This window comes from Camarhynchus parvulus, chromosome 20 (assembly GCF_901933205.1).
Source record: "Camarhynchus parvulus chromosome 20, STF_HiC, whole genome shotgun sequence".
Taxonomy (NCBI): Eukaryota; Metazoa; Chordata; class Aves; order Passeriformes; family Thraupidae; genus Camarhynchus; species Camarhynchus parvulus.
Window position 1 is genome coordinate 11092133 of NC_044590.1, and position 18429 is coordinate 11110561.

At 43.2% G+C, this 18429-nt stretch overlaps 1 protein-coding gene across 5 annotated transcripts in view; it reads right to left on the reverse strand.

Moving 5' to 3' along the window:
• PTPRT (protein tyrosine phosphatase receptor type T) overlaps positions 1-18429 on the reverse strand; it is a 483857-nt gene that overhangs the window by 68346 nt on the left and 397082 nt on the right. For all 5 annotated transcript variants that reach the window (XM_030963017.1, XM_030963016.1, XM_030963015.1 and 2 more), the window contains 2 exons: positions 13821-13956; positions 8112-8141 (listed from right to left, as the gene is read on the reverse strand). In XM_030963017.1, coding sequence (XP_030818877.1) covers positions 8112-8141; positions 13821-13956 — 166 coding nt within the window. The remainder of the gene's footprint in view (positions 1-8111; positions 8142-13820; positions 13957-18429) is intronic.

Consider the following 18429-nt stretch of genomic DNA (forward strand, 5'->3'; position numbering starts at 1 on the left):
TTTCCACAGCGCCTTATCAGTTTCCACCTTTCTCCCTCTCTGTTCCAAGAATGCAAAAATTCTTCATCTAAATTTAGAGGGAAAAGGAAGACAGATATCTTTTGAGGATTTCAGAGCTAAGCTTGCCAGACACATCAAGGGGCTCTCAGTTTCTAAACGTGCCTTTTCTGCTGCCGTTCTGTGTCTGGAGAGAGTGGCAGCACAGGACTAAGCCTATTTGGTCCTTACCATCATTATAATTCATAGAAAAGATTAGAAAATCAAATGACTAGCACTTTCCAGAACGTTAGGGATGTGACTTAAAACCCACAGCTAGGTAGAGGTTTATTTCCCAGCACGTCAAAAAGCCTTTTTGGAAATGGAAAAGCATTTATCTAGAAATGCTGTTCCCAAAAATAGGGCGCTCCAAGAGATCTCTGTGAATCACTGACAAGCCACGCTGGTGACATGGCTCCTGCTGTCCCCACTGCCCTGCACAGAGCCACTGCAACACCCCAACAAAGCTGCTCTGGGAGCATCAGTGTCAGTCATGGGCTGGCTGCGTGCCCAGAGTGTCCCCAGCACAGCTGACACCCCTCATGGAGCAGACACTTCCCCACTCATGCAATATGCAGCTGAAAAGGGGAGGAAATAAAGGACCAGGCAGATATTGGGAGGAAGAGTCTGATACAATCGACACAGAATGTCAGGATGTGAATAAAAATGATCTTAATGCTGGTTTACATCCAAGGGTAAGGGAAATGTGGCAAGAAGGAAGCAGGAGTCCATGGGTGGAGTTTACCAGGTTGCTCTTTTCAGTTTGGAAATGAAAAGATGATGTTTGCAAGCACCACACACACAGAGGAGGGATGAGACAGAAAGATGCTCAAAGCTGAGTGAAAAAATGAAACCAGCTGTATAATCAGGCAGTTGATGCTGACCCCACTAAAGCAAGGAGAAAAGCCATTGGCAGTGAACACAAGTGTGCATTGAGAGGAAAAAAAGAGATGGAGATTTGATTTGGTTACTTATTGAAACTTCTACTCGTATCAGAGACTAGACATAAAATCTGAAGCACTGTATTAAAATTGTGGGAGTTCTACTTAAACAGTCAAGGAATACAAACTTGGTATCAAGCACAAACCATTTACTGCCACGGGCATTAATCAGGAAGCTCCAGCAATATTTTCTGTTAGAACTATCTGGAGGATCAGATTCCTGTTTCATGGAGGTTTGGATGACTGTCAGGGATTATTTTTTAAAAGCAGCTTCAAACTCTTCTCTAACTTTTTCTATCAATTCTACATGCACAAACATTAAATCCGTAACTGCCACTCCTGGAGAACTCTCGTGCATGTACGTTGACAGATTTAATTTTGGATGTTTCCAAGGATGGATTTTGTACACTGTGGTGTAGATTTGCATGCACAGGTAATTTAGACATTAGGTATAGATTATGTAAGTTAAACGTGAAATTTCCTCCTACAGACACAAATTGCATATTTCTGTCATTTTCAATAAGCAATCTGAGAAAATAAAAAAAAAAATAATTCCTTTTAGAGAATTGTGCATAGCAAACTCCTAGGAGTACACCTGTAATTTGTGATGGAATCTGCCCCAATTCAAGGCAGGCAGTGATGAGCCATGCAAATCCCAGGGAGCACTGGTGAAACAGCAGATCTATTGGAAAGGATCTGCATGCCCTAAGCCTGTGGTAGATGACAAATCCAATTTGGAAGAATGGTTTTATGCTGTTTTAAAAGTAAGGGCATGGCACTGTAACTGTTCATCACTAACTGGGTGATCCTGTTGCTCTGACTGAGGATTGGAGAGGGCTCTGCTGCCAACACTGCTCCTCAAATCAGACATGTGCCACAGGGGCTCACACAAAGAACACGAAAGGTAAAGCTGGAAACATGATCTACAAGCAAAGGCCAAAGGAAATGTGGACCTTTAATCTAGAGAAGAGGAAATCAGATAGGGCTGATAGGTTTTCAGACATGAAAAGACAGCAGAGGGGAGTTGTTCTCATGTCACAGACACGTTTTATGAAAAATCCTTTCCTTAGGATTTTTCCTCCTGAGAAGCTGAGAGGCCTCAGGAACAAAATGTAAACAATGGTTATCTGCTGCTGTGGCATGCAACAGCTGGATCTGTGATTGGTCTCATGTTGGTTGTTTCTAATTAATGGCCAATCACAGCCCAGATGGCTCGGGCAGAGAGTCCGAGCCACAAGCCTTTGTAATCATTCTTTCTTTTTCTATTCTTAGCCAGCCTTCTGATGAAATCCTTTCTTCTATTCTTTTAGTATAGTTTTAATATAATATATATCATAAAATAATAAATCAAGCCTTCTGAAACATGGAGTCAGATCCTCGTCTCTTCCCTCATCCTGGGACCCCTGCGAACATTTCATTGCCTGCAGGAAGCTCTGGGAAGGCTGCTCATTCTAAACGGGGGGAGAGCTCCCTGCAGGAGGAGCTGCCCATCTCTGAAGCCAGGGGGGCAGGCAGGCAGGGAAATGCTGGTCACTAGAGGGGTGTGAACAGAGCCAGAGGAGTGGGAGCTCAGGGCATGCTCTGTCACACACCTGCTCTGTCACACACCTGCTCCATGCTCTGGATTAAATGAGTGCTTCCTCACCTGCCCCTCCTGAACCTGCTTTCAACACCTGCTCTGCTGAAGCCAGGCTGTGGCAGGAGCAGAGGGAGGTTGCTGTAGTAAAGGTGAAGTAAAGGTGTAGGGAAGAGCAAAGGCCAATGTCACAGAGCAAACTTCACAGGAGAAAGTGGACAGAAGTCAAAAGATGCCCTGAGTGTTTTGTACTGTGGGTGTACAAGCATAGGCTCTTGAGAGTATGATCTAAGCTTCACTTGATCAAATTAATCACTACTTGTGGGGGATTTTTTTTTAATATTTATTTTTTAGTTTTACTTACAACCAGACTTCAGACAAGCCAGGTGCACGTGGGAGCCATGCAGTATTAGTCTCTGCTGGTACAAACACCCACAAACCCTGCCCTCTGCAAGGCTTAGGCTTGCAATCACCATACAGACACGTTCTAAATATCATCTCATCTACTTTCTGCATTTTGATATATTATTTTTTAATTTGCTTTCATTAGACAAGCATAGCCACTGATTAATGATCCTGTTTTTCCATCATCTGATGAGAAAAGCACCTAATGAGAACGTTTCTTCTTAAAATCCTGATTTAGCAAGCTGACCTGTGCAGGCAGATCCCACCATCCATGGAAATACTTGGAGATATTTATGTGTGAATGTGTTTCTACAGAGGTACGCTTCTAAATAAAATAAAGGGATGTTTTTCTTTTCAAATGTCCCACAGATGGTGGCACTAAATTCAGCATAAACTTTGTTATCTCAAAAAAAAATCTAAGTATAAATTTAGCTTAATGACCTTTGCAATCTCTCCCATGAAAAGAAACTCCCAGCTAAAACCACCCAACAATTAAAACTGGTGTGAAATTCCAGTGGGAGTTGAAGAGGTTTCCTACATTGCAATCATGTCCCTGGAGCTCTGGGCAGTTCAGGGAAAAGGAAAACATCTTGGCCATTGAGTACCCTTTTCTAATAAATAACATTAAACCGAGTGCTTGTAACACATACATGAATCTCTGTATTTCCAGAAATTCTTCCCTGGTCTCATATTGCTCTTGATTAAATTTCATTCTGCAGCCATTACCCAGCCCAGGAGAAAGAAACAAACCAAAACAAACAACCCACACACAGAAAACATTTCCATTTATTTTCCTGGTGAGCAAATAATAAAATCATGATTTGGATTGCTGCAGTTGAAAATTCTGTTGCAAAAGAGGTGTCTGTCACTAGATGCAAACCCTTCTGTAAACTGGATGAATTGCTGTCTGTGTTTTACAGCTTCGGCTGGGAGTAAAACCAACATCTTCCAGACCTGGCTGGGCTGATATCTTACACTGCACATTAAACTTAAGTGCAGAGAGACAGCAGCAATTCTGTCCCAAGCTCAGACACCATTTGTGTTGGTGTAAATACAGAGTAACTCCTCTGGAAAGGTTCAGGCACAGGCATGCAAGGAGTGCTCCAGGACAAGAACTCCTAATCCCATCTCTTTCTCCTCACAGGATCTCAACCCACAAGCAATCACCTTTGCTGATGGGTAAACTGAGGTACACAATATGATGTTGACCCTGCACAATGAGTTACAAGTCAGGAATCAAGGCCTCCTGGGTTGTATTTCCACCTAACGCATGTTAAAGATCTTTATGGCCTTCTCTTTCATCCTTTCCTATACATTGTGGGAAGTTTTTAATCAAGTGTAGCTATACAAGAATCCCATAAGTATTTACCTAATAACTATGCATGCCCAAAATAGCTGCTCCTATAAGTGAATATTTTGGATTGGTCTCACCAGTCAGAGCTGCAGGTACTCAAACATCTCACAGAATCAGATTTTCCAGTCCTGAATTGCAGCAGAACACAAGACTGGCTGAGGGCAGAGCTCCAGTCAAGAGATGACCAAAATGTTGTGGCCTGTCTCTGTAAAGACCAGGCACTCCTCAAAAAAGTCTCTGTGACTTTAATAGAATTATCATTATAGAACTGTTTGGAATTTAATTGAATTATCATTATAGAATTATCATTACAGAACTGTTTGGAAGAGTTAGGATAGGAGATTTTGGTCCCTAACAAGAAGAAAGGCCTGTACAGAAGATGACAAAGAGTTAGGAGGAATTATCTGAAAGCAGACAAGAATTGCTTTAAGGAACACAGCTTTGAAGTCCAGAAACTGAAACCAAACATGAAGGGATACAGTCCATATGGTCACATTTAAAGATCTGCCAGCAGATCTATTTGGGAACCAGCTTTTCAATACTGGTCACTCATTCAACTGAATTTTGCTTCAGGACTAAATAATTCATGCAAGGTCATAGCATAGAAACCAATTCTTTTTCTAAAAAAAATCTGTATATAACCATATTTCTGCTGTTATTTCCACAACATTTCAAATAAACTGAAATCCAACCTCTCTGCTCATAGCAGTCCAGGACAATTTGAATCAAGGCTGGATAAGAATTGCACAGTCCTTAGCAATTCCAATGAAACACCCTATTTCATGTGAAACTTGAAGCATGAAACTCAGTAGAACTTCACTGTGTGCTCCTACATGGGCTCTCCTGCTTCCTTCCCTCGCTACTGGAACATCCCTTTTACCTTGATTGTTGCTCAAGGGGGAAAAACTCCAAAGCAGAGCTTGGTTTTCCCAGTGCAGGAAACAGACCAGATGTGAGCCAAGCAGGTAGAGCCTGGTGCATGTCACAGACACATTTTATGGAAAATCCTTTCCTTTGGATTTTTCCTCCTGAGAAGCTGAGAGGCCTCAGGAACAAAATGTAAACAATGGTTATCTGCTGTTGTGGAATGCAACAGGTGCATCTGTGATTGGTCTCGTGTGGTTGTTTCTAATTAATGGCCAATCACAGTCAGCTGGCTCGGACTCTCTGTCCGAGCCACAAGCCTTTGTTATCATTTTGTTTCTTTTTCTATTCTTAGCTAGCCTTTTGATGAAATCCTTTCTTCTATTCTTTTAGTATAGTTTTAATATAATATATATCATAAAATAAGAAATCAAACCTTCTGAAACATGGAGTCAGGTCCTCGTCTCTTCCCTCATCCTGGGACCCCTGTGAACACCACCACAGGTGCTGGCAGTGTCTATGGCGAGGTCACTGCTGATGTGGTGCCTCCAGCTTGCAGAGCTGTCCCTGGGACATCACCAGAGCTGAGAGTGAACTCTTGGCAGAGCATTTTGGGTGTGGTACTGAGGAGGAAAAGCTCTGTGAATCCTGCAAGCTGAGCTCCAACCTCCAGTGCTCCTATGAACACTCAGCTTGCCTGATGGCACCTCTGGCTTTTCCCTGGTGTGATGTGCTGCATGGTGGACATCTGCCTCATTAAACCTTATTAAAGCCTTTCCTTCTGCCTCTGCTGAAGCTCATTGCAACCCCAGGCTTGGGTGACCCTCCTGAGGGTTTTCTCTTCACTTTTCCTGAGTCACTGCACTGCTCCCTGAGGAAAAAGGGTCTAGCAAATTGACCCACAGCAAACAGATCCCTTAAAGACCCCTGTGCTTGTTCTGGCAGAACAATCCTCAGCTGACTGCTTAAAGCAATGTTGTGCAGCTGCAAAATGGGTCACAGAGGCCTTGGAAGTTGATTCATCTTTTTAAACACACAGATCTCAAAATAAAATAAAGCAGGGAACATGCTGACCATATACTGCCTGCTGGAAAAAGACAGAATTATAATGGGAAACCTGGCACTGAATTTCTCAGGCTGTGGTGCTACTGGTTGTATGGAAACCAAACAGTAAAACATGAGAAATGTGCAGAAGAGGAAAGGTTCTATCAATAAATTCAACTAGCTCCTAGCACCTTTGGGTTAGAACCAGCCTCTACTTTACACTGAGTTAACCTCCTGTTTAATCTGACTACTTGAGGTCAAATTCCATTCTGGGTGAACCAGTGGGAGGTGTAGAGGAAATGGAGTTACTCTGCATTTACAGTTACATCACTGGGCAAAGTCAAGACTCCTGATGGTGTCCTGAGGCTCCTGACATGCTTGGAAAGTGGGAAAGGTTCTTTTTTCAAGAGCTTCCTGACAGGTCATGGAGAAACAAAATCCCTCCAAGCAGTGGTGAGTAGAGATCCTCCTTTGCCTTGTTCTTTGGGCATAAAGTAACCCATATGGAAAAGAAATCCTTTGCCCTGTTCTTTGGACATAAAGCAACGCATACAGAAAAGAAACCAGCTGCCCTTAAAATGGCAGCACATCAACCCTCTCATTCTGCTGACCTGCTGAAACCTTCCAGGAAAAAGCACCAAGATGAGCCAAGGAGGAACGGCAGGGAGGGGCAGAGGAGGCAGATCCTGGGGCAGCCGGCCAGGAGGGGCTGTCAGGGCTGGTGTGGCCCTTTGGACAGCTCGGTGGGTGTCAGAGCCCTGACAAGCCTGGCAGGTTCTGGGGAAGGGTTGGTGTCAGCGACAGAGCTCCTGCTGCTGCTGAGAGCTGGAGAGGGCAGAGCTGCTCCTGTCCCCAGCAGCAGCTGCCTTCTCCATCCCTCCCAGCCCTCTGAGGGGAGCAGAGGCCTCAGCTCACTTCTCCAGGACTTTTTCCTCACATCATTGATCCAGCCCTCTCCTCCCCCAGATCCTCAGACAACCATTAGCATGGCAGGAACAGCTTGGCCCTGATTGCTTCCCAGCCCCTCAATCTTTAGGCAACAGATGGCTCTGGAAGTACTGATGTGTGAAGCATTTTCATGTGCCTTAACAACTGCCTTAATTATGCAGCATTGTCATTAGGACTGGACAGGTGATTTAGATCTGAATATCTGAACCACTTCATCATCCAATGATCTAAACCAACACTCAGAATCTGGCAGCTCCAGGAACAGGGATGTTTGCTGGGATAATGTCAACTCCCAGTTGTCAGAAACCTTAAGGTTTTTAAAAAGCTTACATCCATGGCTGAGAAATTCCCAACAATCACTTTCAGGTGTGAATTTCCCTGAAGCGTGGCTACAAGCAATGGACAATTAAAAAGGTGCACTTGGGATGCTCTGTATTTGTTCATTAGCATTTACAGAATCATAGAATCATTTATGTTGGAAAAGATTTCCAAGATCATCATTCAACTGTTCCTCCAGCACTGCTCTGTCCATCCCTAAACCCTGTCCCCAAGTGCCACATCTACACAGCTTTTAAATCAATGTCTCAGTGGTGACTCCATCACTTCCCTGGGCCACATGTTCTGGTGCTGGACAGCCCTTTTGGTGAAGAAATTTTTCCTGATATCCAATCTAAAGATGAATATCCAGTTTGAAGAGTTATAAACCATAACTGGCATATCTGTGGACATTCATATGTTTGCAGGCACAGCTACAGGTGCAGTGGGAAAATGGGGAAAACATAACAGCGTGCAACTGGGAAAATAAAACACATTCTGCTGGAAAGCAAGGATAAATGGAGTGGTAAAAAAAAAAAAAGAAACAAAAAGAAAAAAATAAAACGATGCACAAAATTACCAGAGGGTGAACATGCTCAAAAAACCTCATCCCCAGTCAAGTACTTACAAGTAATAGGAGTAGGAATATGCATTTCTTCTAAATATTGATGGCCAGTCAGATGAACAAAATATCCAAAAGGAGAAAAAGAGAAAAGCACATAATTAGATTTAGGTGAACTCCAGGTTTCTTATTCAATATACAAAGTATTTGTGCTGTTTTCTGTACTGAGATCCTGTTTGCCTACATTTGTTTCAGGAACTGTACATTGGTGAGGAATAAACAGAAACTGAACTGGAGACAGGTTGTGTTTCCACTTCTGCCACCATGAATAAATCCCCTCACCTTTAATTCCCTCACTTTATCATGTCAGTACCATGGGCAAATAGATTTCATTTTGCCTCTCAAGTGCTTTGATATTTTTGAAATGGAAAGAAAGATGTCAGAGCTATTAATACAAATAACAATAAATAGGGAAGTGACAATGTAAGAACGCCACAATTTTGGAATATTGAGACAATGAGCAAATTGTCTAATGATAAATCAAGCTTCATCAAACTCTAAAATGCAAATAGTTCATTAACAATTCAAGCATCACTCCATATTTATAGCTGAGCACTGGGGGCATGCATTAGCTTTCTGCATCACTGTGATTAAGCATTTTCTACCACAGTTTCTCAACAATTCATTTCACAACATCTTGAGCAGCACCACAAATTGAGCCTTGGCATTCAGTTGTATCTTAATAAGTTATATTTACCCTTTCATAGCTGGAAAGGGGCTTCTCTGAAAATACTGGTTCATGACAGACCTAGCCCAGGGTATTAGAGATTTACCACCAGCCACAAGAAGCCACAGAAGCAGCAGCAGTGGTCAAGACAGAGAAAATGAAACACAAACTTCAACTTATTGCAAAGCTTTAAAATCCCATCCTTGAAGATACTAGGATGACTAGGAATCACTTAGAAATAGAAATGCAACTTTCAAGTGTTCACTTTTATGGTTGCTCTGAGCACAACTTCCATAAGCACAGGTGGAAATCAGGTTCAGCTCAGTCACTGCACAATCACCCTCTGTCCTGTGCACACACGGGGTAGAGAGCAGTTCATGAGGGTTTCACTGAAGTGCCATAGTTTTGCTGCTGATGGCCTTTGCTAGAAACCTGCTCTTTTAGCCAGATTCCTGATGCATGCCACATTCTCAGGTTTCTGTGGTTGAGATGACCCCAAGGTATCAGAAAGTCTCTTTTTTTTCCCAGCCCCGTGATCGAAGAAGAAGTCGAGATTTCTCAGCTCTGCTTTTCAAGGTTGTTTATCTTTTCTTATCTATTCCATTCTTTCTCTGAGCTGCTGAGATCTGTCCAGCAGGTTGGGTTGTGGCACAGTCACTGCCCTTGGGGTGGTGTTGGCTTTTTATACCAAGAACTACCTGTACTTTATTTACAATAATTTTCCAATACCTATCACCTATGTTAGACAGTTTGTCTCTACCCTAAACCAATCCAGAAGTGCCACCATCACAGCAGAAGATGGAGGGCAAGAAGAAGGAGAAGAAGGACAGGACACACCCAGATTCCTCCATCTTACCTCTTGAACCCCCATTCTAAAACCCCAAAATTCTACATTTTCACCCTGTGACAAATTCACTATCATTCTACTCAAACTCTTGTGGCTTGTAACTCTTCACACAAAGTTGGTAATTGTTTCCATGGGTTAAAATGGAAGGCACAGGTGTCTGTGACTCGGTGCCAAGGTCTCTGAGCCCCCTGCCAGGGTCTGGAGTCACCCAGGGCAGCCAGAGGAATCTCCTGGGTCCTGGCATCTCATTTTTTGAAGGGCACTGATTCCATGATACACCTGGATGTATTTTAACTAAATGCTATTATCTCCTGAAGGCAGCAATTCTGCTGGCCCTAGCAATGCACCAGTTAAGGTGCAGTGATTGCCACTGAGCTTCCCTGTGAAAATCCAAATTCCACTCAGCCTCTAAACAAAGGGAAACATGACCAGGATGTAGAAAATGAGAAAACATGCAGCTGAACCCCTGAAATCCCCCAAATAATTCCATTAAACCAAGCCCTGGGAGAGGCCAGGACCAGGGCTCACACAGCTCTATTGACTGGAAGTGTTCCCTTGAACATCCTGCTGTTCCTTCTGCTGCTCTCCTGTCTAGGCCACAGACATCTGGGATCCCACCAGACCCTCAGCCCTCATTAAAAAGCTGCACATCCCTCCAGGCTGCAGAGGAAAGCTCAGAAAGGTTTGCTCCATAAGGACAGAAAATAAAGGAAGACAAACAAAAGGAGGATTGTGTTTTGAAATTGGACATTTTGGCTCAAATTCTTCCAAAATATGCAGCCTGAAATAAGGACTTACTAAAGAATATTTCAAAGCTTAACTGTGAGAGCTGGTCAGTAAAAACACAACCTGGTCCTAGAAAGCACAAGACAGACCCCTGCCTGTCTGCCACCTGAAACAGGGACACAGGGGGGACACAGGTCACTCAATGAGCAAATGTCCCTTTTCCTAATTCTGTCATACAGCTTGGGTATGTTCTGCCCAAGAGGCTTTGGGGTTTTATTTAATTAGTTTAAGGTAACCACCTAAATCCTAATCCAGAATAAGGAGCTGAATTTTCATAGGAGGAAATAATCCTAGATCCTACATAGCCCCATATCTCCTTTTTTGCTACTGACAGCAGTTTAAAGAACTTATTTACACTGCATCCATGACAGGCTGTCTGATCCTATTTATTCAGTCTTATATTTAAAGGGGTCAGTGGGGGCTTTGTCTGCTCAAACACACCAGCCTAAGAGGTGTCACATTCTTCACTCCAGGGAAGCACAAGGCACGATTACACCAGAATTAAAACTGCCCAGATGAAATCAGAACAGACCCAAATCAAATATTTTGGGGAGGGGCAAAGTCAAAGGGCATTTTCTCCTGAAAAATATCTTTTTTTTTTCTTGTTTCATTTTGTTTTTACAAAATGATTTTGTATTCTCTCTTACTCAAATGTATTTAAATAATATTAAGGAAAAAACAACAAGCTCCTTGGAGAATTATAAATATTTTCATACAATAAAAGTGAGATATTTCAGGATATGTATCTGTTAATGAAAGAATGTTGTTCTGCCTTTTGTGAGCACTTACACTCATGTAGGCATGGATAACCACCTCTAAATTAACAGGTTAAATTATCACAGAATCAGAGTGGATGGGTTGGAATGGACCTTAAAGATGATTCCAATCCCTCTGCCATGGGCAGGGACACCTTCCACTGTCCCAGGCTGTTCCAAGCCCCATCCAACCTGACCTTCCATGGATCCAGGGGCAGCCTCAGCTGCTCTGAGCACTCTGTGCCAGGGCCTCCCCACCTTCAGAGTGAAGAATTTCTTCCTGATATCCAATTTAAATGTAATCTCCTTCCATGTGAAGCCATCCCCCCTTGTCCTGTCCCTACATGTCCTCGTGTGAGGTTTCTCTCCATTATGTTGCAGCAATTTTTATATTTCATATACATGGAATGATGATGCTGTGGCTTAACTCCTGGAGTTAATGGGTTCCCAAAACCAAGAAAACAAACTGTTAATGGTTTTGATTTTAAATACTGCAAGACAGTCATGTTTAAAACAGAAATTTATATGTACACACATTTTTGATAAAGATATATATATATATGGGAACTTTAGCAGATTTTAGACAACCCTAAGTTTCAACTAAAACTTTCAGAAAACAAACATAACATCAAACCCAAGTTTTCCACTGTATAAAAACACTGGTTGGCCTTATTTAGCTTCACATATCTGACTGAACCCTCTAAAATTTTATTAGCCCCCAGAAAGTTTTGAGTTCCTGGAATTTTTGCTATTTGTTCTGCTGAAACTGTGAACAGCTGAGCACTGCTTGCTCGTGCTCTGTGTCTGAAAGGTTCCAAGCACTGTGCTGCCAACCTGGTGAGCCCCACAGAACAAAAAGAGGCTCCTGATGATACCAATGCTTATCTCAAACCTATGTCTTCCTTCTCTTCTAATCCCTCTCCTTCCTCTGCTCTCTGTTAACAAAATGCTTCATCCAGGAAATCCTGTGCCTGTTCCCAATGAGCTGTGATGCCCTGGACAATGGACAAATGTCACTGGGATATTTTCCAGCTCCATTTGAAGACAGCATCTCAAGTTCAGCTCATTCAATTATTTTTCTGAATTGTTGCCTTGCAAGGCTACACTATTTGTACCCCAAGGCCTTGGTGCACTGGGAAGGGAACTGTTTTTAAAATGAGGCTAATGCAAACATGGAATGCAAGAGCTTAAGCTCCAAGTGTTTCTGTTTGCAAAATAAAAGGAGAAGTCTGTTGTTAAACTGCTCTCTCAGAAAAGCTCAAGCTTTCAGCTCTGCTCCTCCAGAAGCTCCAATCAATTTGTGGCCCAAATCAGCTTCTCCTTTTATAGAAGCTGGTCCCAACCCACACTAGTTTACAAATGCAATGAGCCTGACAGGCTGAGGCTCATCCTCAGGGAACACTGTCCATATGCAGCTCTGAGCCCCAGCTGGACGTGGCTGCTGGTGCCCATCCAAGGGAGCTCAGAAGGGATGTGGTCAGCAGCTCTGGAGGTGCTGGAGGTGTGCTACAGCCTCCCACACCTCCTCCTGCACTCAGAGATTCTAAATGGGAAAAGATTTTAAAGTCAATGAGCCAGTTTATTCCTTATTTCAGCGTGTCTTCCAGCAGGTATCCTTGCAAATTGCAGCAAACAGATACAGACTGCAGGGATTCTGCCTGTCTGCCCTGGGAGGGGCTGTGGAAACAACACAGAGGAAACTGTAATTTTCCAGCTCTAGGGAAAAAAAGGGGAGAATTCAGATTTCTAATACTCCCACTCACCTCCTTTCCAATGTTAACTTTGAAGAAAATTGCCCAGGTTTACAGAGCCTGTGGCAAAACCAGCTAGAGCAAGGTTCTGTGAGGGGGACATCACCCCCAAATTCAGCAAACATTGCTGCTCCAGGGACCTGGCAATCTCAGCTGAAGGTCCTGGGCACTGTCTCAGGGGCCAGCTCAGCTCAGCAGGAGCTTGGGAACTCTCACACAGAGCAAATGGATCCTCAGTGTCCAACCTCATTCTACATTAGGAGTAATCTTGCCTGGGGGTTTGTCTGTGTTATCTGGGAGACAATAACTCAGGTTGTAGCAGTCAGGACAGCCAAAGCATCAGAAAACTCAGGTGTTGGAAAAATGGTTGGGATGAAGCAGCCACAGATTCTCTGGGCACCCTGTTCCAGGGCCCATCTCTCTCACAGAGAAGAATTACTTCCTAATATCCAATCTAACCCTCTTCTGCCAGCTTGAAGCCATTCCCCCTGTCCTGTCACTCCAGGCCCTTGTGAGCTGTCTCTCTCCATCTTTCTTGTGGGCTCCCTTCAATCACTGGAAGGCCACAACTGGATCACTCCAAACCTTCTCTTCCCCAGACTGAACAATCCCAAGTCTCTCAGCCCTTCCTGGTAGGAGAGGTTCAGATTTTATTCCCTTTATCCCATGCTACTTTTTGACTTATCTCTTGACATTAATTATCAATTAATTATCATTATGTCTTTGCAGTAAAAACCATTCTTTTGTTGCTGGATCTCCCAGAACTGGTATTTTTTCTGGACCCTTAGTGTCAGTGTTATTATGTACACAGGTATCAACTGCTGCTCATAAAGAATGTTTTATCTTTATTTATTCTTCCTTTGGAAACTACAACAAGAGATCCAAGATGGAAGCAAAGCAGAAACTTACCTTCTTTTGATGGTAAGCATTGCTCCCAAGAGGATAATAACAAACATCAGGAGACCAGCTATAACTCCAGCCATTTTCACCGTGCTGTCAACTTGCTTTTCAGGTTCCACTGCATTGGAATTCTGGGTGGAAGCTCCTTAAAAGATGGAGGGAGAAGAAGGACAAGATGAAAATAAAAAAGGCATTTCTAGGCAAACTGTGCAATGATCCACTTTAAATATTCATTTGAAAGCCTAACAACATATTTGCAATCAAATTGCAATAGACAATTGTCCATCTAACCAAATCTGCCTTTAATGAGGGCTAATGACAGATAATTCAGAGCAGTAATAGGGTGTAAAATCCCAGTGTAGTGCAAATGACTCTAATATTTTACTAAGTTATACTGTAATGGGGCATTTACTCTTCTGAAGCACTCAGCATGCACCCAGAAACAGGAGAACAACAGTTCTAATTTTAATCTCAAATAGTTTAAATGGACTTGAAATCCTTACTCATTGAAATAGTGAACACAGTAACATGTAATTATAATAGTTCTTCTGGCAGAAACTTTTTTCCCCTCCAAAATCAGCTCACATTTGTCTTTCTCAGTGTATTGAAGGCCTGGCTTTTTTAAACATCCCATTACAGGTATACATGTAGCAAGCATTAATCCAACATATAGAGCAGCACTTTCCACACAGAATCATGGAATGATTTGAGTAGGAAAGGACCTTAAAGCCCATCTCATTCCTACCCCCTGCCATGGGCAGGGACACCTTCCACTAAACCAGGTTGAACCTTGGAGCTCCATCCAGCCTGGCGTTGGACACTTCCAGAGATCCAGGGGCAGCCACAGCTTCTCTGGACAGCCAATTCCAATGCCTCAGCACCCTTTATCACCACATACCAGGCATGACTTCTTCAGCCCAAACCAGAATTTCTATTTGAAATTTTAGGGGGTTTTGGTTTGTTGGTTTGGTTTTTTAACAAGCGAAATCTACACACCTGAAAATAAACCGTATTTAGGAGCATTATTTGCACAGCATTTCTGCTCCAGTTGAGCACCTTGGAGAGAGCTGCCCTCTACCTTATTGCTGAGACCTCATTAGTCCTCATTACAGACCTTAGCTATGCTGACTTCACTGCTTGCTGCACAGAATATTTCCAGATATAGCTTAAGCCACTGAGCTTGATTTAGAAAGCCCCACAAGATTTGACTCATGGCTACTCTAAAGACTAAATAAGCCTATCTTCATTATATTCCTGTTACACTTAACTACTCCTAAAAATATCACCACTGCAGTTCACCAAGTTAAATGAATTCATGTTACATGAGATCCACTCTCATCTTGGGCTTCACCTTTGCTGCTGCAGTCAGCCAGGTCTTCCTCTGCAGCTTAAACATGGGCAAAGGGAATCAAAGGTGAACACAGAGGGCTGACATCACAAGACCATCATGTTTTGCTCTTTTAACAGCTCTGTGCTGCTGATCTTCAGGAAATCTGAATCACTTCTGTTCAAAGTCACTTGCTTAATATCCAGTCAAGTCCATGTGTTGGTGAGACAGCAGTGTTACTGTCACTGGGGTGGTGTTTTGCCTCTTTGCCACACGTAAAACTGCACATGCTTTAAGATATGATGCAGTGATAAAAGCATGATTTCACTTCTCCTACAGCTAAGCTGTTAATCTAGTTTACTCAGAGCAAAACACAAAATTTACCAAGCAAAAAGGACTGGCTCTTGGAATCACACATATCATTTTCAGCTTTTGCCCCTGACAACTCTGCTATTCTGCTGCATTCACCAATTTGCCCATTCAGTTAAGAGTTCACTGATAACTTCCATGCTCACAGGTCTGAAATGCATTAATGGGACTCCTGAGCATGAAAATAAAATAAGGGATCAGTTGCATATTTCCATCTTTTTTTGACAAGCTCTCCCACAATCCTGCCGTAAATGTGTGCAAGAGGTGAGCTCCACACCATCAGACATGCAATCCCCACACTGTCACACAACAAAGGCAACGAGAAAGGTACAATTTCTCCCTGAAAATGGCTAAAACTCTACTCATTGAAGTGAAAGTCAGAAGTACTCCAAATTATCCTTCAGCTGAGCTGCAGTTACTCTTATGACCCTAAATAATAGGTGTTGGAGAATGGTTTTCTACTATAAACAGCACAGTCAGACGCCCCTCATTTTTGTACCATCTGAATACCCTCATGAAGTGTGAGCTGTGTTAGAAGAAATAAGAATGTGCTGTCAACTCCATCTTCTGATCCCCCAGATTGGTTTGATTTTGGCAGGCTGCTGCTCGTTACTCCAGGCAATGTGTGCTCAGAGTGGTTTTATTCGATATTTCCCACCCCACTGGAGGCTCCTGCAGTTCCAGGAGGAGAAGAAAGGCTCATTATCCATCCTGACACCTCCACACAGTGGTGACTGATTCACTCCAATCTTCTGGGCACCTCTATCTCTCTTGGCAAAGGCCAGCAATTCCTTTAGGCTACCAGCCCAACCATTTGTAAGTTGTCTCAGCTAATAGTGCCTGGGAATGGAGAATGTGACAGTGTCAGCAAATTCCTGGCTCTGGGATTCTCCAAGCCTTGCAGTGAAACATGACTGCAAAAGTCCATTGTTTTCCTGCTGTTCTGGCAGATTTTCCATGCAGATATCTAAATCTCCTCTGGCTGCTCTGGTTTCCATCTACCCCAGCACCAGCTGTAGGTAAGAACATTCCTGTCCTGGCAGGAGGAGCTCTGTGAGCTGTTTCTCTCAGGACATGACTTCTGCTGCTCCTCACAGAAACACTGTTTTAGAATTCACTTTTCCTTTATACAGATGCCGGATCTGAGATCCTCTGAGCACAGCAGCCCATAAAAACTGCTCAGATGGCCATTTCCTACAAATATCTTTAAACACACTTGCAAATCTCTGCACTACTGTACTTGAGGGACCACCCTTTTCTTTCTGAAACACCATGTTTATATATGGCTGCCATTAAAAAGGAATGAAAACAACTATAACTGTATTTTCTAGTGGTTACTTCCACCACATTTCCTGGAATGAATTGTTCCTTGTAACAGGAGCTGGATGCTGGAACAGTAAGACACAGAGCAGGTCACCACTGTTATTAGTGTGTGCATTTCAGTGGCACCCAAAGCCCCCATGGAGTCAAGACCCCATTACTCTGCACTAATACAAACTAGGACAATTTCCCGCCCTAAGCTTGTTTTCTTAATAAGAAAAGCAAATGATAGCAGGCAGTGGCCAGAGGAGTGAAGACTGTAGGTCCTCTGACTCCCTGTCTGGGCCTGATCTACTCCACCAGGCTACTGCTCTCAGAGATGCTCGGTCACAGACATCTTTTATGGAAAATCCTTTCCTTTGGATTTTCCCTCCCGAGAAGCTGAGAGGCCTCAGGAACAAAATGTAAACAATGATTATCTGCTGCTGTGGAATGCAACAGGTGCATCTGTGATTGGTCTCATGTGGTTGTTTCTCATTAATGGCCAATCACAGTCAGCTGGCTTGGACAGAGAGTCTGAGCCACAAGCCTTCGTTATCATTCTTTCTTTTTCTATTCTCAGCTAGCCTTCTGATGAAATCCTTTCTTCTATTCTTTTGTATAGTTTTAATGTAATATATATCATAAAATAACAAATCAGCCTTCTGAAACATGGAGTCAGATCCTCGTCTCTTCCCTCATCCTCAGACCCCTGTGAACACGGTCACAATGCTCCTTTCTGTGGTGCACAAAATTCACATCCCAGGAGCCAGAGCAGTGCCCTGATGACTTCCACAGGCACTGACACTCACCCAGCCCTCCACTAGTCAGTCAGAGCTATTTTAATTCTTTTCCTAGCAACCCAACTGACTCTGCTTCTCTTCAATCTCTTCCAAAATTCCCAGATCCAGCACCTTGCAGTGAGCCAGAAGACAGTACAGGCAGCACATTGATGGGAGACAGAGTTCTGGTGATGCTGCAGAGATGCAAAGAGAGCAGGGCAGGGGCAAATGGCCAATTTCCCAGAGCTGTCCAGCTCATCAGCCCATGAGAAGTCAGGTTTCTGGATCATCACACACTGATGGTTTAATTAAGGTTTTAATTAAGGTCTAATCTGGCCATGCTGCTGTTGATTGATAGAATCACAGAATATGCTGAGCTGGAAGAGACGCACCAGGATCCTCAAGCCCAGCTTGTGTCCCTGCACAGACACCCCAAGAACCCCACCCTGGGCATCCCTGGGGGTGATGCTCAAACTCTCTTGGAGCTCTGGCAGCCTCAGGGCTGTTCCCATTCCCTGGGCAGCCTGGGCAGTGCCCTCTGGGAGAAAACCAGCAGTGGCATCTAAGGGAAAGATACCACGGCAATCTCCCTCCCAGCAATTTCTGCACAGGTATATTATTTGAAAATAAGCCACAAAATATAAAGCAACCTCCTCTGTGGATGTGGCACTCTGACAAACATCCAGGAAAGAGTGATTACTGAGTGCATGTAACTAAGCAGGGCTGATAATACAAGTTTCTTCCATTAAACCTATTTCACAAACTGCAATTTGAAACATTCTTTACTTCAGGCAGCAATTACAATATTGCATTTAAAAAAAAATGACACTGCCAGGAAAAG